Source organism: Marmota monax, unplaced genomic scaffold (assembly GCF_021218885.2).
Source record: "Marmota monax isolate L192 unplaced genomic scaffold, Marmota_monax_Labrador192_F-V1.1 WCK01_AAM20220418_F8-fsc00251, whole genome shotgun sequence".
In the NCBI taxonomy this organism is placed as follows: Eukaryota; Metazoa; Chordata; class Mammalia; order Rodentia; family Sciuridae; genus Marmota; species Marmota monax.
Window position 1 is genome coordinate 655,730 of NW_026694546.1, and position 27,058 is coordinate 682,787.

Here is a 27,058-nt window from a genome sequence, read left to right on the forward strand (position 1 = left end):
ATAATACATTTTCACCTTAGGGCTGACCTACATAAAATGAATAAACTGCAGCTCCACTGTGTTTCAAGGAAATGAAAATGCATCTGGTCCTATTATGGTCTTGATTACTAGCCTTGGTGCTGCTCGACTACCTGTTCTTCTGGGCCACGTTTTGTCTGTGTCATTACAGATGATGAAGAAAGTGACTTTGAATGTATTGAATAAATAAGATGATTATTTTGGGAAGAGTCAATCACATTAAAAATATATAATACTTTTCATTTTAAACAATGTAGAAATCTTTATAACTTTTCTTTAGAATCAAAGGGGAAAGCCTTTACAGCTAAAAGATAATTTAATGAAAATAAGATCTATGTTGTTATAGTATTATTTGTTTCATTTTCCAAAGGAGAATTAAGAGGACTGTAGTTAGGTTTTAATTCCCTGTCAATTGCCTATGTAGAATGCCAGTTCCAAGGCTGGGGGAGTGTAACTCTGGTAGAGCATGCGCTTAGCATTTGGGAGGCCTGGGTTCAATCTCTAGCAGGAAGGAAGGAAGGGAAGGAGGGAGGCAGGATGGAAGGAAGAAAGGGAGGGAGGGAGGGAGCAGGAAGCAAAAAAGGACTGAGAGTATAGCTCAGTGATAGAGCATTTCCAAACACATGCAAGGCCCTGGGTTCAGCCCCTAGTAGTGAGCATGCATGTGCCCACACACATAAGCCCCTTGCATATGTCTGAAGTATCAGTTATCATTAAAAATTTTTTGAAATGTTGTTTCTTTTATCATGTTTGGGAAAATACTGCTCTTCCCATTTTCCTCATTTATAGAAAGACAGTCTTTAAAGTGACATGTCAAATTCATCCTGAAATTTTGGGGGACACAAGTTATTATCTGTTTCAGTTGTCTTTTGCAGCTTGTTTACCAAATATAATTCTTGTGGAAACCCTTGACCCCATAGCTTTCTGCTTTTTTGCTTCAGCTCTGAGGCTGTTATGGTAGAATTATTTATCAGAGTCTTTAATGGCTCAGGGCCCACTTGATGAATTTGAGTACCCTGTTCATCACATCACTCAGGAAGTATCCCAGATGCACATGGATAAACCTGGAGCCATGGTGCATTTGGCTAAAGAGCCCTTCTTGCATTTGCATCAGAGGAAGTCTGGAGAGCATGCTCCAGAGGGGTCATAATGGAGCTATCTTAACCTTTGCTATCACATCCTCACCACAGAGTTTATTAACTTGGAGCCCAACCACCACATCTGTGCCCCTAGAGCATAGCCACACCCCAGACAGAGGGGTCTGCAGCTTCTCCTAGTCTGGCCACATATGTTAGTAAGTGGGACTTGTCATAGGCAAAATCAAGAAGTGGTTTAGTTCTGAGGTCCCTGAGCCTCCTATTTCTCTTCTGTTTTGTATCCTCACTAGTAACTCCTTTCCCTCTAGCCCTTATATATTATGGGTGTCCAGTGTTCTTGAGCTCCTTTTACCTAAAGAGACTCCATGTCTCCTTGTAATACTGATTCTAATTTCTATTAAATGGATATAGTGGTTTTAGCATGACCAAGAGGGAGAGTCAGAAGGAGAGCAGTAGTGAATATCCCCTACTCTTTGTATGTATGATATGTAAAAATACATTCTATTGTCATGCATAACTAAAAAGAACAAAATTTTTAAAAAGAAACCAAAAAAAAAAGTGAATATACCCAATGTTTCTCCCTAAGATGATATATCTGAGTTCTTAGGAGGCTAAAACCCAGCAGTTTAAAGTGATTCTTTTCTAAGATCTATTTGGCAGTTGTCAGGTCCCTGGAGACTCCTTTTCCATCTATGTTCTCCTGGCTCCCCTGAGACCAACTTGCCTAGGAGGAGATCGTGCAGCTCAGACTCTTGCTGAGGACTCTGTCAGAACTGCCTTTAACCATGCTACCCTGTTGGGTCCTTTTCTTCTGACTTAATATGTGGACAGGTGAGTCTTCCTTCTCGGATGTGAGTCTGTTAAATAAACTCTGCCATTCAGTTTTTCTGGTTTTTCGCTTCTGGAAAGAGTGGCCCACTTACCACTTCTTAGTCGTAGTTTAGCTTCCAACTTCACTCTTCCTGCCTTTTTCTACTTTTCTTTTCTTTCTCTGAACATTGGTTCTTCTCATCCTTCTTCACTTAAATTGACTCATCACCAAAATGGCAACTTCAGCCTTTGTCCCCAAGGTCTTCCAGGTGGGTTCTCTGTTCAGTTCCAAAGGTTTGGGAGAGAAAGTTTGATTGCCCAGACGTGGGCCTGATGTTTCATACCTGGTCCAAGACTCCAAGGCCAGGAAAAAGTGCAGGGAGCAATTAAGCACGAGAGGTAGAAATGGGGATACCTAAGGCTACTCCTTCTAGGGCAGCTTTCTCATAACTTTAGCTTATTTTAGGCCCGCTCTCCATCCCAAACCCTGACTCCACTTCGTAACTTTCTACCTGTAATTCATGCCTCCTTCCCTCAACACATACAGTTATGTTATCTTCTTTCTGCATTTTGCAGTCACAGTTAAAGAAGAGATTGTTAAGTGTAATATTGACCATATCTTCTCTTTTACCCCAGGTGTAGAGGTCTGCACCCTCTTTCACTCCCCTCTGTTTTCACTGCATTTGACAATTCTTCTGTAAGGTTGGTTCCTGGTCCTGTCACAGTGGAAGGTTTCTGTTTTCTGTTCTCCTTATTGCTTTCAGAGAGGACAGAGGGATGCAGACACCTTTAATTAGCCATCTTTATCAAACTTGAAATCCTTCTGAATTAAATTTCAAACATACCTTACACATGTATGTTTTAAGTAGTACCCTTTTTTCTGGTATTCTTAATTAAAATTCATCTTTCTTTAAAATGTGAAGGTTTAATGTTTCTTCTAAATCTTTTAGAATTCAGTAAATCTCTCTTTTATTCAACTCATTGAGAATTTATTTATCACCTGTAATGTTACCAGCACTGTCAATTTTTTTTTATAATGGTCAAAGCTTTATAATCTGGGTGGAAAAAAAAAAGCCATATGCACAGAATGCTTAGCAGACAGAACAAGGCAATCCATAAAGATGTGTTGAATGAAATGAATAAATTGGTAGAAACAAGAAGGGCTCTGAGAGGTCAGACAAAGAAGATACAATGAGGACTGAGTGGAAAGTGAATACCTCCTGCAGGAGAGAGGGCTGGTCTGGACCTTTCTTTTTTTATTTTGAAAGACATCTATATTTTGATTATGTCTCCTTTGAATTATCCATTTTCCAGCTTAGCGATGTTGACAGGGAAATAATCCATGTCAGCATAGGTTTTTCCATCTTAATGGATCAGATGAGAGTGATCCATAACTTGCAAGCTGTAGGTGTGGGCTGTAAGCAGGACGGATTGCATGATAAGAGCAGAGCAAAAGGTTATTTAGAGAGGATAAATTAAAACACTTGGAATCGGGGTCAACCAATACCTTGTTTTAAAATGAATGATGAAGATTGAGTTTTCGAAATGAAATGAATGGATTGTTTAGTTGGCATTATTAACTTAAAGAACAGGGTTTAGCTTAAGTATTATAGGGATTTACAGGAGACATTTTTCAGATTTACTGAAGGTTTTACCAGTAAGCACTTAAGCAAATGTAAACATTTTGTGGGCTGCAGGGGAGCTGTGAATATTATTCATCACCCAGTCACACGAGTCTAGTAGATGTGTGCCTGGACCAGGCTAAAGCTCTGCACAGTTTCTAAAGATTGTTATGATTAGTCTCTTGGTGTGTGTATATTGCTAATGTAATAAGAACATAAACATTTTATAAGTATAGGAATTTTTCTCTCTCTCTTTTTTCCTTTGGTATTAAACAGTGATTTCAAGTGGCAGGTCTCAACTTAGTAATAGAGATATTAATATATAGAAGTTCTTAAAATAAAATCATTTAATATAATGAGCCATGGTATGAAAAGTCAAGAAAAAGTGTTTGTACATATCATCAAGTTTGGTCATTAGTCTGGACAAAGGAATGAAACACGGGGATTCTCTGAAAGTTGGACTCTTTTATTGTCATGAGAAAAAAGAAACCATTTATGAATTTGAATAAATTTGTTGACAGCAACCCTGCCAATGGGGGATTCTTCAGTCCTGTGTACCTTTTTTTTTTTTTTTTTTGTAGCAGTTTTTGAACCCAGGGGTATTTAACCAGTGAGCCACTTGTATTTTATGTAGAGACAGGTTCTCATTGAGTTGCTTAGGGCTTATCTAAGTTGTTGAGGCTGGCTTTGAACTCATGATCCTCCTGCCTCAACCTCCCAAACCACTGGGATTACAGGTGTGTGCCACCGCACCCGGCCCATGTACCTTCTTATATGCAGATATTCTGATAAATATGCATATGAAGAGTTAACTATCATAGTAACTTACATTTTTGTCTGTTACATTTTTATAACCACTTGGAAAATATGTCACAGGGTATTAGTAATCTAGGTTCATATAGTCTTAATGTCCCTTCACTTTATTCTTCTCTCTTCAAACAAGATGATGTGAAAATAAAAGACATGATCAAATGTTCCCATTGGATGATGGTGTTATAAGTGGTAGTTTTAGGAGAATGTTTTTCACACAGTTTGTGAGGGCTCATTTGGGCATCATTTTCAGGTATAGAGAATATAAAGAGGAGTAGCACAGAGTCATCACACACAAAAATAAATATATAGAGAATGGGCAAGCAAGGCAGCTTGTTATAGAATAAGGAGTAAGAAGTGCTGTGGGACCCAGCACAGACACGGAGGCCAAGTGAGAAGGGTGCAGTAAAATGTTCTTGGTGTAGTTCTCTCATTTGGCAGGTGTTGGAGTCTAATCTAGGGCCTCATGTATGCTAGGTAAGCTCTCTTACACTGAGCTGCAGCCCCAGTCCCTGGTGTTTTCCAGTGTCCAGACTGAATCTTAGAGGATAAGTAAGAATTGGCCATATATGAGATAGAAGTATTAGGAAGAGGCAGGTGAGTGAATTTGAGAGCAAGGAGCAGCATGCACAAATTCAGGTAGACACATCCTTCCTGGAGAATGTCTTTCACATAGACCCAAGAGAGCAGAGCAGCAGCCTGGAAAGGTAATTCTTTGTTTGGCCTGCTGTGCTCTCCTACAATTTTCAGTAGTTGCTAACACATAAACAGAAAATGTTAACATCAAGCCCCAGATTTCTGGGCTGCTTTTGTGCATTCCCACAAGGTTATCTGCCACCCAAACCTGTGTAGCACTTCCCACTGCCCCCTCACCACTTCGTTTTTAAGTAGTCCCACTTCACTGTTTTATTGCCAGCCTGGTCCCTGTAGATGTCAGCATTTGCAAATACTGTCCATTGACTAAAGGCTCAGTCCCAAAGGGAAGAGGAGGCAATGCAGTCAGAGGTAAGGGCCTAAGGGCCCACCTCCCCCAACAGCTGCACACACACAACTCCTAGGTAGACTCCAAAATTACAGGGATAATTTTATTCTCAACCTCGTTTTTTTATAAGTTAGGTTTTATTAAACATTTCAAAGACTCTTGAAAATTCATTGACTCTATTTTGTGTAGGTGAAACAAAGTTGCTTTTTTTTTATAGGACCCTATAAATTAAAAAGTGGGAGGAGGGTCAGAAAACTAAACCATATGGTTCAACTGGGAAAAGGAAAAGTATGTGTCTCCCGTGTGGCAGGCACTGGGTGTTTTAGGAGGGAGGACGCATGGAGGGATTCAGTAGGTGGTCCCTGCTTTCAAGTGGTTTGAGAAATAGATTAAGAGATTGGACGACTCCTCTGGAAACTCTGATTTTCATGGATGGGATCAAAGGATGGGAATCACCTCTCTGAAAATTCCAGAGTCTTTGTTCAAATATCTTTCCCTTAATTTAAACTTAACTGATGTAACATAATTCAAGGGTCACCATTTGCTTCTCCCTGGATGAGAATGCTGTATTTCAGAGGTCAACAATAGAGTAACGTTCATTTTGGCATTTTGTTTTATATTCTATAAATGGTTTTTTGCAGCCAATCTTTCTTATCTTCTTCCTAAATTAGTAAGAGTCTTTCAGTTTTCAAAAATTCCTTTAGCTCTTATCTTTTATTTTCTTTCTTGAAAAAAAAGGTTTTTAATATAATACCATAATCTTCATGCCCTGAATATGATCACTAACAAAAAATTTTTATTTTCACATTTCTTGCCTTTTAAAAAAATGTTTTTGGTTTTGTGTCTTTGTTTTCCTTAAGTTCTTAGCTTGCATCAGCCCTCTGCTGCCTGACAGCATCTATAACTTGAAACTTGTTTAGAAATAGAAAATTCCTAACAAGATTCTAGGGAGACATCTTCAGAACAGTTATCTGTAGAGACTTCCTCCAAAAACTCATTTCAAAGCTCAAATGTGGAATTTATGCAGGAAATAGAAGTTAAATTGGCTTGGTTTGATTAAGATTTTGGGCTTTCTTTTGTTTTTGAAAAAAACGAAATTTTATTTTGTAACATTAAGATCATTTATTCTGGAAGAATAATCAAGAGGATGAGATTAATTTTTGTATGAACCAATTTGTCTTCAGAACTGCTCAAAATATAGTTTTCTTGATGCAGTACAACATTTCATAGCTCTCCTGACACATTACTTAAGCTTTAGAAAAGCTGCATTTTCTCCAGGAAGTTATTTAAAAGTCAGGTAATTTAAATTAAGTTTATTAAGTGCAATAACTAGACATAAAATTAAAGTTTGTTTCTCTTTTTTGTTCCTAATGTCTAAAGAGAATTCTTTGTCACAACTGCATAAGAACTGGTGCTTAGTAAACAAAGCAATGTTATGTTTTAAAAGAGGAAAAAATAATTTATAGAAATGTATTGACAGAATCCCCCACTGTTAAGTCTAATAGTTTCTATTTTACAATAGCCTTGGGCAGGAAGGGCCCAAGTAGAAAGATTCCATGTAATGACACTCAGTGGAAAGATATCTCCATTTAAAATGTAATTTAGTTTTGCATACAAGTTTTGAAATAAATCATCATTCAGTTCTTACCATGAACCTGTTTACATGAGTAATGCATGAATATGAAAGAATTTTTTTACTTCAAGAAAATTACTGGGTCTTTTCTTGCCCAGCCCCAGTGAAATAGTGTTATTTTCCTTATTCATATGTTTATTTGTGTTATTGAAAATTTTAATTCCTCACAAAATCATCACAACACTTAAAGGGTGCATTTCTGATCTTTCACTCTAGTGAGAACTCCTCACAGAGATGTTAATTTCCTTTTATCTTTTTTTTTTCTTTTTTTTTTTAGTACCCACGATTGAACCCAGGGTCTCTTCATCACTGAGCCAGATCCCCAGAGCTTTTTATTTTTTATTTTGAGACAGGGTCTGCCTAAGTTACTTAGGGTTTTACTAGGTTGCTGAGACTGGCTTTGAACTTGCAGTCCTCCTGCCTCAGCCTCCTGAACTGCTGGGATTATAGGTGTGTGCCACCACACTCAGCTAGTTTCTCTGATCTTGATAAAAGCTATGACAGCTACTGTTGTAGGGGGCAGAAACATCAATATTTTAAAAAGAGATTTTACATGTGAACAATCTAGTTTGTCCGTTTGTTTGTTTGTTTGTTTGTTTGTTTGTAATTTGATAAAGTGAAATTCCTAATCAAGTTATAATTATATTAAAGACAGTTTTATATCCACAAGTCTTAATATATACCTATATTATTTTAAGTCTGAAAAAATAAATTAGGAAAAACGATTTGTGATGATTATCAGGCCTTACCTCCAGTCCTCCCTGTTTAGATTCTGTCTTATTCTGTCTCCTTTCATGTGTTCTTTTTCTTTTGGCTATTTTTACACTTGGAGAGTTCATGGTGCTTCTGTTAATGTGTTTAAAGTCTATCACCCTTTCTAAACTGTACGTTTTCATTTTGTTCACTGTTATATTGCCACATTTGGCAAGGTGGTTGACATAGGCAATGAGAATTTGGATGGATAAGTAAGTGAATTAATGAACAAGTAAACACTGTGCTCATTTATGAACACTCTGCTAAGTGCATTATTTGCATCATCACTACATTTAATTCTTAAGACACTCTGTTAAGTATCTCCCATTTTACAAGTAAAGAAACAAATGCTACAGGTTACTTTGCTCATCAAGATCAAACAGCTAAATATCTATAATCTCTGCCTTTTCTATGGTCTTGTTATTGAGTCTTTTTTACCTAAAGCAAGTTTGACTTGAGTTCCAGTCTTGGTCACTGAAAACGCCTCTTACTTTTATAGTTGAAAACTAAAGACCAGAGAGGTTAAATATGTTGCCCCTTTTTACCTAGCTAGTCAACATCATAGTCAGAAATAGAACTCAGACCACCTGACTGATAATAATAATAAAGCATTTTTAAAACACTTTCCTATGAAAATATTCCAATAGATTCAATAGTAGAAGAAGTACAACGAGCTTCAGTCTATCTGTGGCCTAGAATCAAGTCATCAGCACTTGCACCACACTTGCTTCAGCTCACCATTAAAGTACTGCTTATGGTCTAAACCCTTGTGGCTGTATGACTAAGTTAAATCCAGATGGTACAGAGGAGTTGAGGGATATTGCCACAGTACCTCTGCAATTTGAAAACAAAATTGATTGGCAGCCCTGGGTTCTTTCCACTGGCACATGTCAAGATATATACCGAAAGACAACTGAAAGTGTGTGACTTACCTTACACAGTCAGTACTGGAGTAGAGTGGCTTCTGTAGGCTTAGCACATGTGGCTTGGCCAGATGGTGACAAGCATCACATTATAATGGTGTAGCTTCTCAGACTTCAACAAGCCTCTGGATCACCTGAATTCCTAACAAATTCCCAGGTAATGCTGATACTGCTGGTCCAGAAACCATACTTCGGGGCTGAGGATATAGCTTAGTTGGTAGAGTGCTTGCCTTCCATGCACAAGGCCCTGGGTTCAATCCCCAGCACCACACACACATACCCCCCCAAAAAAAAAAAACAGAAACTATACTTAGGTAGAACCACTGTGTGGAGGTGTGAAGGAGTGAAGGAGTGGAGCATCTACCCAGAAGTTCCACTGAGGCCTCTCCCTTAGAGTGACTCTGAGCCCTTAGACTTTCTCCTCCCCTTTTTCCCTTTGAAAGCCAGATAACAATGTAGCCCTCAAAATGAAAGCAAGCTGCTAAGGAATTCAAAGGATAGAAGGTTCAAAAAGACTAATGAAAAAAAAAAAATGAAGAATAAATGATAAAAGGAGAAATAGCTGTATGTGTCTCTAGGTTTGGGATACTTCCAAAGCACATCTAAGAGTGGAAAAGGCAGATGGGATTTCTGATTAAGCATTGAACAATATGATTAGGAGAATGAGTATATGGAATAATTGGCCTGAAATAATAACAAACCAGTCATTCACAGATTTGCTCCTTAGGTCTTTGAGATTTAGTTCTGATCACATTTTAATAGTAAAACATCATAGTTAGTGTTTAAGGGATGAGGATTGGACTCTTTTCTAATCTTCTATCTCAAAATAGATCTCTTTACTAAAATTGGTGGACTTCAACAACTTCAGTATTACCATATTTAAAGATTTCATGACGAACCAAACTTCAAAATATAATCCAGATACTGCTAGGTCTGTTTTCTGTCTCTAGCCTTTACTTTTGTTTGTCCTCTTCCTACCTACGGTTTCCTAGAGCTCTCTTTTCTTTCACTAGTATATTTTCATGGTATACAAAGATTCTAATCAAAATCCTATAGATACATCTTCGTTTTCTTAACTTTTTACTCTGCCTTATTTTATACAAGACTTCAGGTAACTTGAAAAAATATACAAAACTTAACAAAATAGTTAAAAAGACCCCGAAAAGATAAAGTAGAGCCAAGAATAATAGAGCTGCAAATGCAAACTATGATCACCCTGGTGTCATTAGACCGAAGAGCCACTGAGTGAGAGGAGGATCTGCTGTCTGTGCCAACTTGCTCCATTGGTGTATTTTGGGAAATCTGCAAGATAGATTAAACATAAAAGCTATCTGAAGGCTGTTCATTCCAACTAAGCATTTGATAAAAATTATGTCAGTGTGTTCACGATTCTGCTTCCTCCAAAATGCCTAATGTGAGCCTCTTTCATAAAGAGAATAAACATCTGCTTGTCTATGTTTGTTGACCTCATGTGGCAGCAGAGTGATCCTAGTTCTAAAAAGCAGATCTTAATCATTCTTTTCTACCTCTTTAAAACACAGAAATCCTCCTTGACTCTTTATCTGCCAAGAAGCTATGTGTAGACACCTCACTGTGATCTTCAACCTCTCTGTCCTCTTGATAACTTCCCACCTGCTGTCCGCAATCCAGATACCTGGAACTTCCTTCTGTCTTTCAAACTTGCCATGTTTCTTACTTTCGCCTTCAAACATGCCATCCCCTACCTGGAACACTCCTCTTAGCCCTTTTTGCCCATGTACCACCTGTTCATCCTTCATGTCTCAGTTTAAATGTCACTTCTTCCTAGCAGCGTTCCCCTTCCATGCCCCCAGTACACACACTAGGTTGGGTATTCCCCCTTTTCCACACATTTGTTGTATTGAACCACACTTGATAGCTATTGCTTATCTAACATTTGCTCATCCATAAAATGAAGGTAATACTATCTCAAGAAACTTGTTTTACTCTGTTAAAGATCATTTTAGAGCCAGGCATGGTGGCACACACCTGTAATCTCAGCAGCTCAAAAGGCTGAGGCAGGAGGATCACAAGTTTGAGGTCAGCCTCAGGAACTTAGCAAGGCCCTAAGCAGCTTAGTGAGAACCTTCCTCAAAATAAAATTTAAAAGGGCTGGGGATGACCCAGTGATTAAGCACCTTTAGGTTCAATCTCTGGCCCCCCTTTAAAAAGATTATTTTAGAGACCCATAATACGTTTCTCCACTGTGTTATTGGCGAATTTTGGTTTTGTTTTGTTTTGCTTTTAATACCATACCCACTGTTGATACTGGTTCTAGAAGTATATTCATTACTTTCAACATAAAATTTTAGAAAAAGTAAAACATCACAAGAAAGTAAATTTCACAGTTTTCAAGTTGGAATATCTTTGCCCTTTAACTACAAGAAAGCTCTGACGCCCCCTGATTCAGGGCTTTTTTCCTCCCCCAGATGCTGAAAATGGCCATGCTGTCCTGGGTAAATATCTTCATTTTTGTTTATGTGGCTTATCAACTTACTCAATTTTCATTCATGCCCCTGAGCACATTGATTTAAATTCCAAAATTGAGTCTCAAGATTTTCTGTGATTTCAACACAGGTCAAAAATTAAACTTCCACATAAAATTGCCTATCTCAATAAATTAAATTCATGTGTGCTTTTCTAAAAGGGCTTTTCATAACACTAATACCTTTGAATCCAACTGGTTTCCACAGACCTTGGAGAAAGATTGTACAACCTTTTTTTTTAAACACAAGGGCTGATTCAGGAAAAATAAAAATGTTTATGAGCCACAGTTTTCCCCCACCTAGAATAAAGCTAGCTTTTTAGAGTCCCACGGGGCAAAGAAGGGATCTGTTCTTATAAGCTATAAACTACCTTATTGAACAAACAGCAGTTAAAATATTTGCCCTGCTTTTTAGCCATCTAAATTCTCCTTTCTGGGCATATGTGAGATAACAACACAGAGGCATCTTCTTAATCTTTCATCTGGAAAATTACATTGTGTACAAGTTAGGAAGCCAGGCGTTCCCAGGTCACATGATACATATCATTACCTTAGATAAATCTATTTCCAGAATAGAGGTAAGGGACAAATAAGAGGTTGCAGGATAGAGGAAACAGATAATGTGTGTATCCCAATCCAGGACACTTGGCTTTGAAGATTGTGAGGTCTAGAGGCTCTTACCTTGGGGGAAATATGAACAAAGTAATTTATTTGAGGATGCATGAGGCCAGTAGTCCATAGATCAAAGATAAAAAACAGATTAGGGAAGAAATTAAATAAGAGCAAAGGTGGAGAGTGTATCTTTAAAAACAAAGAAGACAACCTCTGCTTAAATGGGAGAAAGTGGAAACTAGAGTGAAGCTAGAGCCCTGTAAATAGCAGGAACTGTCTCATGCATTTGCACGTGGAGTAAAGATTGCCTCCCGCTGGGAACTGGCCATTGTTAAAACCGGAGTACACTGTGGAATCTAATTGAGTGGGACACAGTGGAGCGCACAGTGGAATCTGTAATCCACTGGACCACTGAACACCATAAACTTCTCTTACTCAGAAGTGGAATAGTGGTTTCTGCAGGGAGAAAGTAATCTTGAGGCACCTCCTTAATTTCTTAAGAAAGAATAAATCCCTGTGCATGTAAACAGGAACTAGTAGATTCAGTTTATCTAGATTCAAGTCTTTCACAAGAGTCCATACAAAGTCTGCTATGAAAACTGTGCCTATTGAGAAGCAGGCCTTAATCATTGTCATTGTAGAATTTTAGCTGGTTTTCTTCTATGTACATAACATTGTGTGACCTCGTCCTGAAAAATCCCTTATCCATAAACCCAGTTATGGCATTGGCACTATGCAACAGTCACCTGGCATTCACTGTTGTTCTGGAACTGGCACCATACTAAGGCCCCTGATTAATTATAAAAAGTATAATCATGGTCCTCATCGAGGTCAGCCATTGTTATTCCGTATCACTAATTGGGTGATGTGGTATAAAGGAGTAGAACTGTTTCCAGAATTGATAATATTTTTTGTCCAAATCATGCAGTATTGTGTTCTACCTGACCTGTTGCCAGCTGTCCCTTATTTATATCTAGCACTGACATTAGACCGGAACACCAGGCAAAGTAGGCATGTCTTGTAGTTCTTACTTTAACCATGTCAGGAGGACATGATGACTCCTATAGAGACAAATCGAGCGACTCCAGGAAGGTACAAAACTATCCTCAAACCCAGAGTGCTCTCCCCTGGACTTTTGACTATTTTGCTCCCAGCTGGCAAACCAAGAGAGGCAATCACGTCTCCCACAAAAACTGTCCTCCCTTACTTTAATGTTCCTTAAAGAGGATTCCCTAAACCAGTTCTACCTCCTGGAATACTTCATTGGATACATAGATTATTTGTTCTTAGCTTGGATTCTACAAAATGTGATAGAGTTAACTGAAAATGATCCCTTGGTATCCTCTCTCTTCCAGCCCATTGCTAGCTGTGTCCTTTGCCACTTGTTGTGCTGTTCCAGGAGTTGCTCTTCTGACCTGGGGGGTGAATCCACTCACAGGAGCCCTGGCCGTCTTCAACATTTTCCTGTATACCTGCTGTTATACACCCCTGAAGAGGATCAGCATTGCCAACACATGGGTCGGAGCTGTTGTTGGGGCTATCCCACCTGTCATGGGCTGGACAGCAGCAACTGGCAGCCTCGATGCTGGTAAGTGCCTCTCAGTGCAAAGTCTCAGCTGCTTTCTACAGACCTGGGGTACGGGTACCAGAAGCAAGAGCTCATAGGTGTTCTGAGCAAGCATGAGCACTCACCCTCAGAGATTCTCCTTCTCTAGGCCACAGAACTTGGTTAGATTCCATTTTAATCATAACTGATTCTGCTGGCATATTAGCTGGTATGGGCATTCTAAAATATTAAGAATGTAAAGCTAAAGGGAGACTGTCATCCTGGCTTGTGCATAAATATGACATATGCTTTCCCTTGAAAGGAAGGTCTAAGAGAAACAGAGTAGGGGATGTTGCCTCTAACTACAGGTGAAGTGAAAAGAAAATCTCTGAAAATTATGATAAAAAATCTCAAACCAACTCAGAACTAGCTGATCTGTTCAGAATGGCCCAGTCTACAGAGAAGGTGTATATGGGACTGGCTTCTGGTTCCCTGTCAGGGGTGTCAAGCCTCCTTCATTTCTGTAGAACAGGGTTATTTATTATCCCCTCTTTTGAAAGAACAAATTATTTTTATATGATTTGCCTAAATTGTTCATGCTGTGTACAATAAAACCATTGAAACATTTTTACATTTTTTTTTTGGTAGTATGTCACAGCGAAATTTGTGGGGTGAAAATAGCTCATTTTTACCATCTGTAAGGGAAGTTTCGCAGTCTAATTAGTCAAGTAATTAGTGTTTTTGACCAACACTTAGGAAGGAAGTGGTGAGGTTTCCTGCCGTATATGTAAGTACATATTTTTCACATGAGAGATCAAAAGGCGGCTGACCATAAACCGTTACCCTTGTAAGCCACATTTCTGAAACTTTTCATAAAAGTTCGTACACTCCGATTTGGCAAGCTTACAAATGTGATTACACCTTTACCGTGATTGTTTCTTAGAACAGTTTTAATATCCTGTAAATGGTGGGTTTTAATGAATCTAAAGATGTAATATTCTAAAACATAGGTGCTTGTTTGCCCTGTGATAAACCCTAACCCAGAGTCTCCTCCATGAGGGAAGCAATAACAACAGGGTGCTTAAGAGCAGGGGTGCTACCATTGGGCCACCTGAGGGTGGAACCTGACTCTCTCCTCATTAGCCGGGTGACCTTTGGAACTGAGCTTGGCTGCTTCTGCGACAGTCTCCTCTTCTCCCACATGGGGCTAATGATGATCTCTCCTCAGAGTTGTTGAGGATGAAATGAGGACATCCATGCAAGCCTTCTGTGGTGGAAGAGCAGGACAGAGATAGAAAGAGCACTCACTGACAGGAGATCAGACCCACAGGCCCAAGGCTTTCTATAATCGGCATTGATCCATTTGTAAGTGTGAGTGTGGAGCCCTCCAGGCCAAAACCCCTGATGGCCCATCTTTCAGTCAGGTGGCACTGGGGATTGAGTTCCCAGCACATGCTGTCCAGAGGACACAAGCAGTCCTTAGTGATTATTCAATGTAAAGGCCAGGAAGGGCATAATCATGGTAGCCACTGCTGCTGTTATTATTCAGTTGTCCTCCTTCATACAGCAGGTGAGTTAACACAGAGAAAAGGTCATGAGATCTTATTTGGTTTCAAACTGAGCAATTCAACATTGTTTCTTCACTGTGGTTTTAAATACTGTGAGATGCCTCCAGGCTGGTGGGGAAGAGCACTGGGTCCCTCAGGGCATCTTTCTTGGGTGAGGGGAAAGCATGGGTCTGGTTTTCCTGGACTAGACAGTATATGAATTTTCACCTTGGGTCAGCATTTACATTCAAAGAGCACTCCCACTTACTACCAGCCCTCCTACTCCTGCTCAGAGTCCTCTCCTCATTTCTACTTGGAGCACCAACCATGACTTGAACCAAATTCCCTATCCCCGCTAACTCCACCATCCTCACCCTCTGATCCCTCTCTAAGACTTTGTAGTGGAGACCATAGAAAGTGAATAACTCCCTGGAGTCTGCATCCTCTGGTTTCTCCCCTTCCCGTGGGAGGAGTAGCCACATATCAGTATTTGTGACCCTACTGGGAGGTACCCCTGTGCCCTGCCAGGAGCACCTGGAAACTGTTCAGTTTCTTCAAAACAGGCACCAAAAACTACCTTTCTGTATGGAAAGTCCCAGACAAGGCTAGAGCCAGAGCCAGCCTTGAAGGGTCACAGCCTAGGAAGGGGTATCGTGGGAGACTGAGGAAGGCAGTCAAATTCAGAACCATGGAAAACTTGATCACCACTGTTGTACAGGGTCCTCGTGAAGAGTCCTCACTGAAGGATAAGGGACCCTTTTCACACCTTCCACAATTTCCTCAAGAAGAGTTTGAGTCTCAGCAAATAAAGGCTTTTAGTTGCCTCCCCAAAGGCCAGAAAGGTAAAATCAAAATTCATAGCTTAGGAGTCCACATTGCAGGTAGGAACCTTTTTTATTGAGAGTCTGGTTTTGACTAAACTGCTAATAGTCATATTTAAAATGATTTCTCAAACAACAGCCCTTCTATAACCCAATCAATCGTTTTTATGCAAACTTGGTGATGATGGATAGCTAAGAGCCAGGCCATACCTTTTTAGGTATCAGATTGAAAAATACATGATTGTCTTGAAAAATGAAATCTTTTATTATAGCTTGGACCTAAACTGTCCCCTCAAAACCTCATATGTTAGGCAACACAGTAGTGTTCAAAGGTAAAGTGATTAACTCATGAAGGCCCTGACTTCATTAGTGGATTAATCCATTTGATGGATTAATAATTTGAAAGTACTACTGGAGATAGGTCATGGCTGGAGAAAATAGATTACTAGGAGTGTGATCTTCTAGAACTATCCTATCTAGATAGTGGCCATGAGCTCTGGTGGCTTTTTAAATTTAATCCGAATTGACTTAAAAATTCAGTTCTTCAGTCCCATATTTCAAATGCTCATAGCCACATGTGGTGGTCAGTACCATATGGGCAACTCAGCAGAACACTTCTATCATTGCAGAAATTTCCCTCAGACAGTACTACCTAAAAAGGAAGATTGATATCCTTCTGAATCTGTGTTCCATCTGCCTTGCATGAGTATGCACTTTAAATAATGGGGTCTTATATAAGATTGTACCTGTGGTCTTGCTAAATCAGAAACAAATTTCCCAAACTTCAGTGCACTGGAGTGCTACTACAAACACAGATTCCTGGGCCCTGCTCCTGGGGTTTCTGATTCAGTATGTCTTGGGTGGGGTTCTGAGAATTTTTATTTCCAACAGGTTCCCAGGTGAAAATGATGTCTCTGGTCTAGGGATCACACTAAGAATCAACAGTCCACAAAAACAGAACCAGACAGTACATCAGCCATTAGAAGAGTTCCATGGGAATGTCTAGGATTGGGGACAGAGGGCATAGACAGATAATTATTCAAGATAAAATGGTATAATTTGTCTTTTCTACAGAAGTTATATCTCATGGATTTGTTTTGTTTTGTTTTTTCATATGGGGGATTGAACTCAGGGCCTCACACATGCTAGGCAGGTGCTGTACCACTGAGCTACACCCCCAGGCCTTTCTAAATTTTATTTTGAGACCAGACTTGATAAATTGCTCATGCTGATTTCAAACTTGTAATCCTCCTGCCTTAGCCTCCCAAGGAGCTGGAATTACAATCATCTGGGTTTTTATCTTTGGGGATAGTATGGTTAGAAAGAACTTTTCTGAAAAACAGATGGCAAAAGAAGCTTCCTTTCTTCTATGTTATCTCCAAACCATTTAATCTTTGAACTGCCACACATTGATTGCTTTGGAGAAGCCAGTGAAGAGAAAATTCTTTGCAACAGCCTATTGAACTATACTGACAATAAGGAAGAGAAGAGTTGGAAGCTGGGGTACAGATGAAAGGAAGCAAGAGCAGCTGGGAGATCTCCCTATTCCCTGGACTGGCAACTGCCGTGCTCACCACCGTAACAAGCTACTCCCCCTCTATAGCTTCATTGTATAGGTATTGGTTGAGGACCTCTTGTGTGCTAGACATTGACAAATATGAAAATGACTACTCATTACCTGTCCTCATGAAAATACTGTCTCTACGTCTTCTGAGAGAGGCAGGCCGGCAGTGACATTGAGTGATCTAAGAGCTTTATCCTTCTGAAGAAGGCTATAGACTCTCTTAACCTTCCCAGATTGATCCAGGAAGACTGAATCAAGTCATGAACAGTTTACTTGAGGAGGGAGTGTACTTTCCAGAAACAGGGAAGAGCATGCACAATTCCTGCTTATTGGCCTGAGAGCGAGAGCCCTAGAGTGGGAGCAGGGACGTGACCTAAGATGAGCTGCCTACTGAGGAATTGGTACTGTATTCAAAACATAAATGCAGCAGGGTTGCACTTTGGGGATGATTTAACTAGGGATGTACAGCAGGATCTCCTGTAGAACTGGAATATCAGTAAGTTTTGAAGCCTGCCATTAAGTCTCCTCCCAGGCCTGTGTGCCTTCTCTTGCCTGCCAGCCTCCCTCCTCCACAATCTGCCCCTCTTACTAGGATTCTACCTCTCCCTAAACCTGCTGCCTGCCTCCCACACCCTCTTTGCCCTCCTTAGTCGAAATTTCATCTTTTAAGTATTTGATGAAAATGTCAGTCTGATCGTCCTGTTAGCAAACTTCCAAGTGGGCAAATGGATGAAGGCTGTATGTTTGAAGGACAGCAGATTAGACTGTACACATTGCATTCCTTTGCCACCCAAGCAATCAGTACGTAAAATATCCACCAGCACCAACATTTTAGAGATCCTTACCTTTGCACAAGCCCTCACTGGGGCTAAGTGGATGATGGTTAGGATTGGAGAGGATGCATCTCTGGCCAGTATTGAAATGGAAATCCTGCAGCCTCATATATTAAAGGCCCTAACTTTATGGAACTGTCTAGTTGCAAGGGGAGATGTATAAAGAAGATAAATAGGTATAGAAAATGATGTGCCTTCAGGGTGCCTTATAGGTCAGAGTGATCCTCAAAAAAAGAAAATGTTATTGTGATCAGAAGTATCTTTTCTCCTTTCTTGGTATCTGGATCTTTTTGTGGTTTTTGTGGTGGCTACAGGGCAGATAAGACCTCCAAAGAACTTTGAGCACTAAGAGATTTTACTGCCCTCTTTTCTCCTGTAAAGACATAAAAGATATCACATAGGAGTTGATTTTTTTTCCCATAACTATTTTGATTTTTTTTAATTAGATGGTGAAAAAGAACTTCAGTTATTTTAGATGCCCCAGTGGGGTGGGTCCAGTGAGGGCATCTGATCTTCCCCTTCAGTTATCCAGCACCAGGTGAATGAGGTAAGGTAGGGAGGTGGGGGGGGGGGTGGGTGGAGAGAATTCAACAGGCACACTAAAATTATGAAAGCTAACAAACATAAATTGTTCTAGATATTTGCTAATTTATCACTGCACAGAGATCTGTAAACAGCTCAGCTTTTCTCCCAGCCTACAGTGCCAACAACTTCATCTGTAGCTGTCACATTAAGGCACCAGGGGCTCTGCAGCCAGCTGCTTTATGCATGGGAAGCAGTTGCTTCATTTTACAAAGCTTGTCTGTTTATAAAGGTAGCCATTATAATGGATTTTACCTGTGCATTTTCCTCTGAGCCTCAGAAGTAAGCCTTTTCCTCCTGCTTACCTGCTTACCTTGCCTTTTATTTTATTATTATTTAAGTGTAAGTGTTAGCAGGAAACATTATAAATGGTTTCCAGCTCAAACTCAGGAAGGCAGAGTGAGAGGGCTGCTTTCTGGCCCCCAATGTAACCAGCCTGTTGTCTTGGGAACCAAAGCACTTAGTTTGATTCCGTGCACAGGAAGGCAGTGACAGAAGTGACCTGCTGGAGCCCCAGTGAAGGAGTCCAATTTAAGGCCAGGGGCCAGGGGTGGGGGTTGGGGGGGGCAACATCCCAGATAAGTGCCTGGCAGCTGACATTCCAGCCCCAACCAGGCCTGGAGCCACACGCATTAGGCCTCTCAACAGTGTTTATCTCCAGAGGCTGTTTTGTTTATGTCAGAGGCTTCAGGCTAAACCTCCTTCCTTTTCTTTGCCACAGCTACCTCTCTTTCCATCACTCCCACTTCTAAGAAAAGCTCATATACTTTTTTTGTCATTTTCCTAAATTTGAATAAATCCCATGTCTTAGGAATTTATGGAATAATCCTCTGTGATGACCATTATATAGAGCTGATTTGTCAGTTGTCTTTGGCTTATAATTCAGATGTTGTATGGTAAACATTAATTATGTCAGCCAACATTCAGTTACAAATGAGGGCTTAGAAATGGGCTCTTATCAGGAAGTGGCATTTGGCAGATGGATGGTTTTGGTAACAAAAAGAGAATGAGTTTTTTTAACCTCAGCTGTAAACTACAAAATGTTAAATACCTTTTGACTTTATTTACCTCCTTTAGACCCAAATGAGAGAATAGAGGGAATTTATTCACCTCATTCATTCAACAAATATTTATGGAGGGTGTAACTAAGTACCAGGTACTGTTTAACTCAAGCACTTTTTAAAGATTTCCTTTAAAATATTGTCTCCGTTTGAAGTCAAACTCAAAGATGAATATGTTCATGTATGAATTTTACCACAACTACCTTAGAGCTCAAGCTTGAGATAAATGACATTTTTAAAGACAAAAAACAAGGAATACTTTTGTGAAAAATAATAGCAAACAACCAGTATTCAGATTCCTAATATTTTATTCCAAAGACAAAAAGAATAGCTGTGAAAGAACATGCTAGAAATATGTTAATAGACCCAAGAGGCAAACTTTGGTACTATGCTCACTCACATATGTCATTCATGCTGTGTTGACTGTGATTGCTCACAAGCTTTTCGGGTGCTGGCCCAGTGCCCCCTGAAGGAAGTGATAGATGGTGCCCTGGAAAGGTGGACCCAGGGCCTGGGGAGTTAAAAGAGTAGGGAACGTTTGAATTTTTGAGAAAATGCACAGGTGCTAGAAATTTCTTTCCAGGAAAATGGTAAGATAAAAAAAGAAAAGAAAAGAAAAAGAACTCTTCTACCAGAATCAGAGCTTTGTACTTCTCTTTTCCCATCTTTCCCTTCAAATAAAACAACCCCCGTGACACTGGTGGAGTGGACAAGGTGAGGGGAGCATCCAGCTCTGCCACTGGGCCTCTTCATTCTTCCCAAGTCATGTTTCCAAAGACTCCTTCAAGGGCAGGCAGCTGTTGCCCACTCTGCTTCCTATTTTCAGAGAACTTTTAATCTTATCTTTTGTCTCCTGTGGGATTGATAAACTGGCCCCACGTCCTCTTCCCTTTATCTGCGCCACCATAGAAGTCTATTGCACTGTTGAGGCTGATCTGTTTCACAAGCTCCTTTGTGTTTACCCTCAAAAGAAAGGCTTTGAAATCTGTGACCATGAAGCTCTGAGCTTGGCTTTGCTTCCCCAGCTAGCCTTCAGTTTATATAACCATATAACCCTGAAGGCACAAATATAAGCAGTCATGGAACAAATGAGCTTCACACGCCACATTTAGAGAGGAGCCTATTGTACTGGGAAGGGAAGACCTCCTCAACCCAACACTGAGGTTCATTGGAGCTGGCTTCCTTTATCCTCTGCAAGGCCATGCGTGGATGGTGAATGACAATGATGGGCTTGGGTGGGGGCGGACAGAGAAAGCACGCTGAGACCATTGAACTCTGTTCCAAAAGGATTTTCTTTTGGAAGAGCACGTAGAGTCAGAGCTACAACTGGAAGAAGATTTTTGTCTCCCTCCTATTAGGGTACCATTTAGCTAGAATTGCCTTGGTTTTGTTTGTAAGCAGAGAGATGAAAGTACTACAGACAAGAGCATTTTGCATTTGGACAGTGGTAGAAATTAGTGAGATTCTCCCTCAGTCTTTATGTTGAAGAAGTGATTCATAGATGATTTGAAAAGAGTTGAGAAATGACCAGGGATATAGTTCAGTGGTACATGCTTGCCTAGCATGCACAAGGCCATGAGTTCAATTCCCATGACTGGGGGTAGGGAGAAGAATTGAAAAATACGTGTATCTTTAAAGTGTTACCAGGAATAATCTTGGTCAGCTTTGCCCTACTTACTATGCTCCACCTCTGATCAGAGTAAAGTGCTCTGGGGTGAGGGTTCTTTCTAGCTCTTCATAGATGTGCTCTTCATTTTCTATATAAAAAGAGAAATCAGGGCTGGAGATGTGGCTCAAGCGGTAACGCGCTTGCCTGGCATGTGCGGGGTGCTGGGTTCAATCCTCAGCACCACATAAAATAAAATAAAGATATTGTGTCCACCGAAAACTGAAAAATAAATATTAAAAATTTTTTTTAAAAATGCAACTCTGAAAAAAAAGAAGAGAAATCAATAATACCTGGGGGGGGCTGAGGTCGTGGCTTAGCGGTAGAGCACTCACCTAGCATGCGTGAGGCCCTGGGTTTGATCATCAGCACCACATAAAAATAAATAAAAATAATAATAATGATAATAACACCTGGGACACCTGGATATTCCCTGGAATTAGACTTGAGCTGGGATTGGAGCATGATGATGTTAGCAGGTTGCTGTGCTCTGAAAGAACCACACTGACGACATGCCACCTGTTGAATGTCCATATTTATGTGTGTTCACTCACTAACAATGATTTGATAAAGAAAAGGAAGCAGACATTTCTTCCAGATAGGACTGAACTAAAGATATACAAAGATTCTACTGCATTACGAGGAAGATTAGAAGATACATTTAAAAGAAGCAGAAAAGGCATGATGTTTGTAAATGGATTGAAATTCAGAGATCAGTTTACAAAACGATTCCAGGATGTCTTCCTTGATCCCTTCAAGGCTAAATGTGGTGTTTCTACTGCATACCACCAAGCCCTGTACCTAAGGAAACATTCACCACCCACCTGTAATTCCACTGGTGTTGTCTTCCTGCTGTCCAGACCCCAGCAGAAAGCAGGCGTGCCTGTCATGCAGTAGGCAGGCAGTCAGTATTGCTATCATTGAAGATGGGCCCAATAAAAATGGACCGCTCAGAGGGAGTGCCACAGAGGGGACGATTGGAGCACAGAATCTTGAGGGAAGGCAAGGCCTTTGAATTCACGGACTGAGTACTTTGTTTACCCCATAAGGAAGGTGGTTCCCACCACAGCCCCGGACTAAATCAAGCCTTCCTGTTCTAGTTCACCTTATCTGATGAAGAGAGTAATTTGTTTTACATCTTTTATATGAGCAGAGGCAGTTGAAGCATACCAAGTAGAACTGTGTGTGGGTGGTGGTTTTCTGATTACAATCCATTAAGGCTAAGCTGTGATTTCTAAAGCGCTTTCATTTGTGACACGAGCCAAACCCATACCCAATTTCCTCTCACAGAGACAGCAGCATGCCACTCTTCAAAAATGATTTTTTTTCCAAATTATGTTATTTTAAGCAGAAGCATAACTGAAAATGCATATTGAGCAACACAGAATACTTGAGTTGGCACACAAAAAGGAGAGCTTTTGAGAAAGACAAGAAAAGTTCCACACGTGAGCCTGCTCTTTTAACCATTTCATGTTTTGGCTTCCCAACCGAGATTGCTCTTTCTCGGCTGTTTCTAGAGACAAACACGCAGAGCTCTGAGTCATCCTTGCCCCATGTCTAAGTCATCATGGATGCTTTGCTTGACAAGATACTCCTTGGCCCTGTCACCTTCCCCGTGTGCTTGTGGCTGTTATAACTCAAACTGTAATTAGTTCAAACCCTGTGAATATGAGGCAGCTCATGGGCCGCTCCATATGTCATGCTCAGGAGCCTCAGTGTCACCCTGTACCTTGAGAATATCTACCAACACGCCTCTTGACTCACCACCTTACAACCAGAGATTGATTTATTTTTCCATCCAAATATGAAGAAGTCTAATTCCATCACCCTGTTTGTCCCTCCAGTTGTACCTGGGTGGCCCAACCCTCCTCTGTCCTTTCCAGTTCCTCCAAGAGGACTTACTGTCAAGTTAAATGTCACTTGTCATTGAAACAGTATCAAACTCTTCTCTCAGTTAACTGGAAAAGCTCCTCTTCAGCTCCTCCTTCAACAAGCACCCTCTGTGCAGCTCCACTGGCGTTTGCATCACCACCAGCCCACTGGTGTGGGGACCTATATGGCCTGTCTTTCCAAAAGAAGGTGCTAGTGTACTGTGCGAGTACTGCAAAATACCCATGGACAATACTCATCACAGTGGTCCTCCCTGATTCTCAGGAAATATGGTCCAAGATCCCCCCAGTAGATGCCTAAAGCCACTGCTGGTACCAGACCCCCTATATATGCAATATACAAGCACTCTAGTACCATGACAAGTGACCCCATAACAAGACTAAGTGACTACCAAGTGGTTAACTGGAGCCTAGCACAGACAGTGTGGATGCATGGAACAAAGAGTTGATTGACATCCTGGGTGGGGAACTGTAAGATTTCATCATACTGCCCCAAACAGTATGCAATTTAAAACTTAAGAATTATTTATTTCTGGAATTTTCCCTTTAATATTTGGGGTTGCAGATGACTGGAAGAACTGAATTGGTGGGGAGGGTGGGTCCTGGGGATTGAACCCAGAGGTGATTAACTACTGAACCACATCCTTGGCCCTATTTATTTATTTATTCATTCATTTATATTTTGAGGCAAGGTCTCACTAAGTTGCTTAGGGCCTCACTAAGTTCCTGAAGCTGGCTTTGAACATTCAGTCCTCCTGCCACAGCTCCCAAGTTGCTGGGATTACTGGTATGCACCATCACACCCAGCAAAACTGAAGTCTTGGATAAGGAGGACTATTTAATCTTTTTCAATTGTAAGATAATAATAATTACAGTAGGTGAGTTGTTGTAAGAATTAGAAAGCACATGTCCAGTTCCTCCACACAGTGTCTGGGGTATGACAGCCAAAAGACATTTGAACTGGGATGTTTATTAGGCACCTCAAATTTAAAATGGCCAAGAATAAAACTCTTCATGCCTCCATTATGAACACCATCCCTAGTGTCTGGCACCCTGCTCTCTCTCTGATACCCTGCCTCCTTCCCATCTCCCCAGTCTGTCATCCCCACTGTGCTCCAAATCCCGGTTTCCAGATTCCTCATCAACCCACTCCTGCAACTCTTCCTTCCTTGCTATGGACCTTATGCCGCCTCAGAAACATACTGGAACTGCTCCCAGGACTTGATGGGGTTCTACTTCCAGTTAGTTGGGTCATGGCCTAAAAGGCACTTATGGAAAGGCCTTCCCTGAGCAGTCTCAGATCACCAGTGTTAATTGCTCTGTTTTGAATCTAAGTAGCACCCATCAGTGCTGTTTTGTGTGTCTGTCTCTCCTGCTAGACTTTACTGATTTTGTCTTATTTGCCACCACCTTTCTGTAACTCAGAATTGTACCTGGCATGTGAAACACAATGGTGTGTCTCAGATAATACCTGTTTACAAAGTGAATGCATTGAATGAAAAATTGTAGCTTTCGTTCTTACTCAAATTGGAGAGTGTTTGCTTGAATTAACATATCATTTATAATATACTTACATGTATGTATCTTATGGGTTGAATAAGGATTGAAAGTTAAAAATTAATTTAGGAAATTTGACAGTAACTCCTGATATATGGACCCTAAAATCTGGTGATTGTTATATTCCTTCCCCACTGGAAGACTGATAAGGAGGTACCTGACTTGTGGAAGCTGAAGGAAGCCACTGATGGATATCAAAGTAGGACCTCATCCCTCTCAAGTCTTGTGTACCTTCACAAGTTCTACTTGATGTATCACAACTGTCCTGTCTGATGAACTTAATTAAGAAATGAGTTGAGTTCCTGCCCAGAACAATATGAATGAAAAGTTCTGTTCCTTTTTGGATGACTTGTGAAGCCCACCCCTGGTCTCACTCCACAGTCTATACATTGAGGAATGCAGATGATAGTTCATGGGCTTGTGCATAAACAGGCTCCTGGGGCCTTAGAGACCCCAGACTTATTTTCTAAATTATTGTAATTTCTTTCTCTCAGCCAGGCCTGGTGGCTCCTGCCTGTAATCCCAGCAGGAAGATAGCAAGTTCCAGGCCAGCCTCAGCAATTTAGTGAGACCCTGTTGCAAAGTAAAATAAAAAAGGGCTGGGGTTGTACCACAGTAGAGTGCTCATATGCACAAAGCTCTGGGTTCAGTCCCCAGTAACACACACACACACACACACACACATTAAAAAAAAAAAAAACTGCTTTCTCCGGTGCTGGGCTCTGCCTTTGTGTATCACAGTCTCTTTTTTTTTGAATAGTCCCCACAGACCTAGAAGTCTAAAAGATCCTCCCTACCAAATTACAACTGTGGTCACAAATCCTCAACCTCCTCTCCCACTGTGCAGGAACAGAGCTTCTCAGGGTGTATTACACAGTAGGTTAGGAAATGCTCAGTTCCATGCTCAGGACTCCAAGCAGGAAGCAGTGATATTTAAAAGACTCCACAACAGTACCAGAGGAGGCCGAAGGGACAGAGAACAAGTTCTAACTTTTTGCCTCCCTAGCTCATAAGCCTGTACTGAGAAACAGGGATCTTGGGGATTCTTTTTGGCAAATCAGTTCTTTTCTACATTGGCTCCCATTGATGAGTCCATGGACCCTTTACTGTATGTTGTCATGCAGTTTGTCCTCTGGTCTCTCAAGAAACAAAGGAAAATGAACATATCCTTAGGGAATTCACATTTAAGTAGGAACCAGACAGGACACTGTGGCACTCAGGAATAGTGTGTGTGTCTCCCAGTTGCATTTCCCAGCTCATTTCCACACTCTGGTTGCCAGACCCTGCTTTAGGACTTGGCACACCAAGGCCTCACTACCTTTGCTCCCCACCTGGCCCTCTACATCATCGTAGTAAGTGACACCTCTGCAGAGCCATGAGCCCCGGAGTTGCTCTCGACACCGCCCTCTCCTGTCCCCACTGGAATTCTCAAGTCCATCTTGCTTCCATCTTCACTCTCACCACCCCATCCTAACCACTGTCTCTTTCATTTCTTTGTTGACCTCTCAGTCCTGCTTTGGCTCCTTCAGTGTGTTCTTCACAAATGGTATCGCTTGATACTGATGCCGCTTACACACACACACACACAGTAAGCTCTTTCTTTGGCTTTCTGTTGCCTTCAGTTGGAACCCATCCTTGGTGCAGCCTACAGAGTCCGGTAGGTGTGGCCTCACCTCTTCCTGCCTCCAGCCCTGTCCAGAACAGTGCTCCCATTGTTGGCAGTCCAGCACACTAGGCTTTTTTATTTTAATTTTATTTTTTAAATGATTATCCATAAAATTGACCCTTTTTTGGATACACTCTTCTGTGACTCCTACCACTTGTGCTAATCTTCTTTTAATACCCTGACTGCATCTTGCTCTCACCTCCAGAGTCTGTGTGAACACTTTCCCCTCCACTGGCCCTCACTTCTTAAGCTCCCTTCTCCCTGGAGCTCAGCTCAGTCACCCCTTCCTGAGAGGAAGGTCCTCACTGTACTGTATACTTTCCCTTTACAGCTCTTGGAGAAGTGGTTTAGATTCACTAGTGAGACTCTGATTCTTGTCCACCTTCTTGACTTGACTTAAGGGAAAACTCAATGCTAACAGAGTCACGTGGATTTTTGCTCACTGATTTGTGCCCAAGGCCTAGCTCAGTGCTTGCCATTTCATGGGTGCCCAGTATATGAGTAAGAAATCACCCACAGTTAAGACTATCCCCACCCCCACTCTGTTGCCTGGCTTCAGGGGA

General features: G+C 40.9%; 1 protein-coding gene across 1 annotated transcript in view; it reads left to right on the forward strand.

Annotated features, from left to right (window-relative positions):
* LOC124076660 (protoheme IX farnesyltransferase, mitochondrial) overlaps window positions 1-27,058 on the forward strand; it is a 121,897-nt gene that overhangs the window by 91,822 nt on the left and 3,017 nt on the right. The window contains exon 6 of the mRNA XM_046420708.2: window positions 13,119-13,351. Coding sequence (XP_046276664.1) covers window positions 13,119-13,351 — 233 coding nt within the window. The remainder of the gene's footprint in view (window positions 1-13,118; window positions 13,352-27,058) is intronic.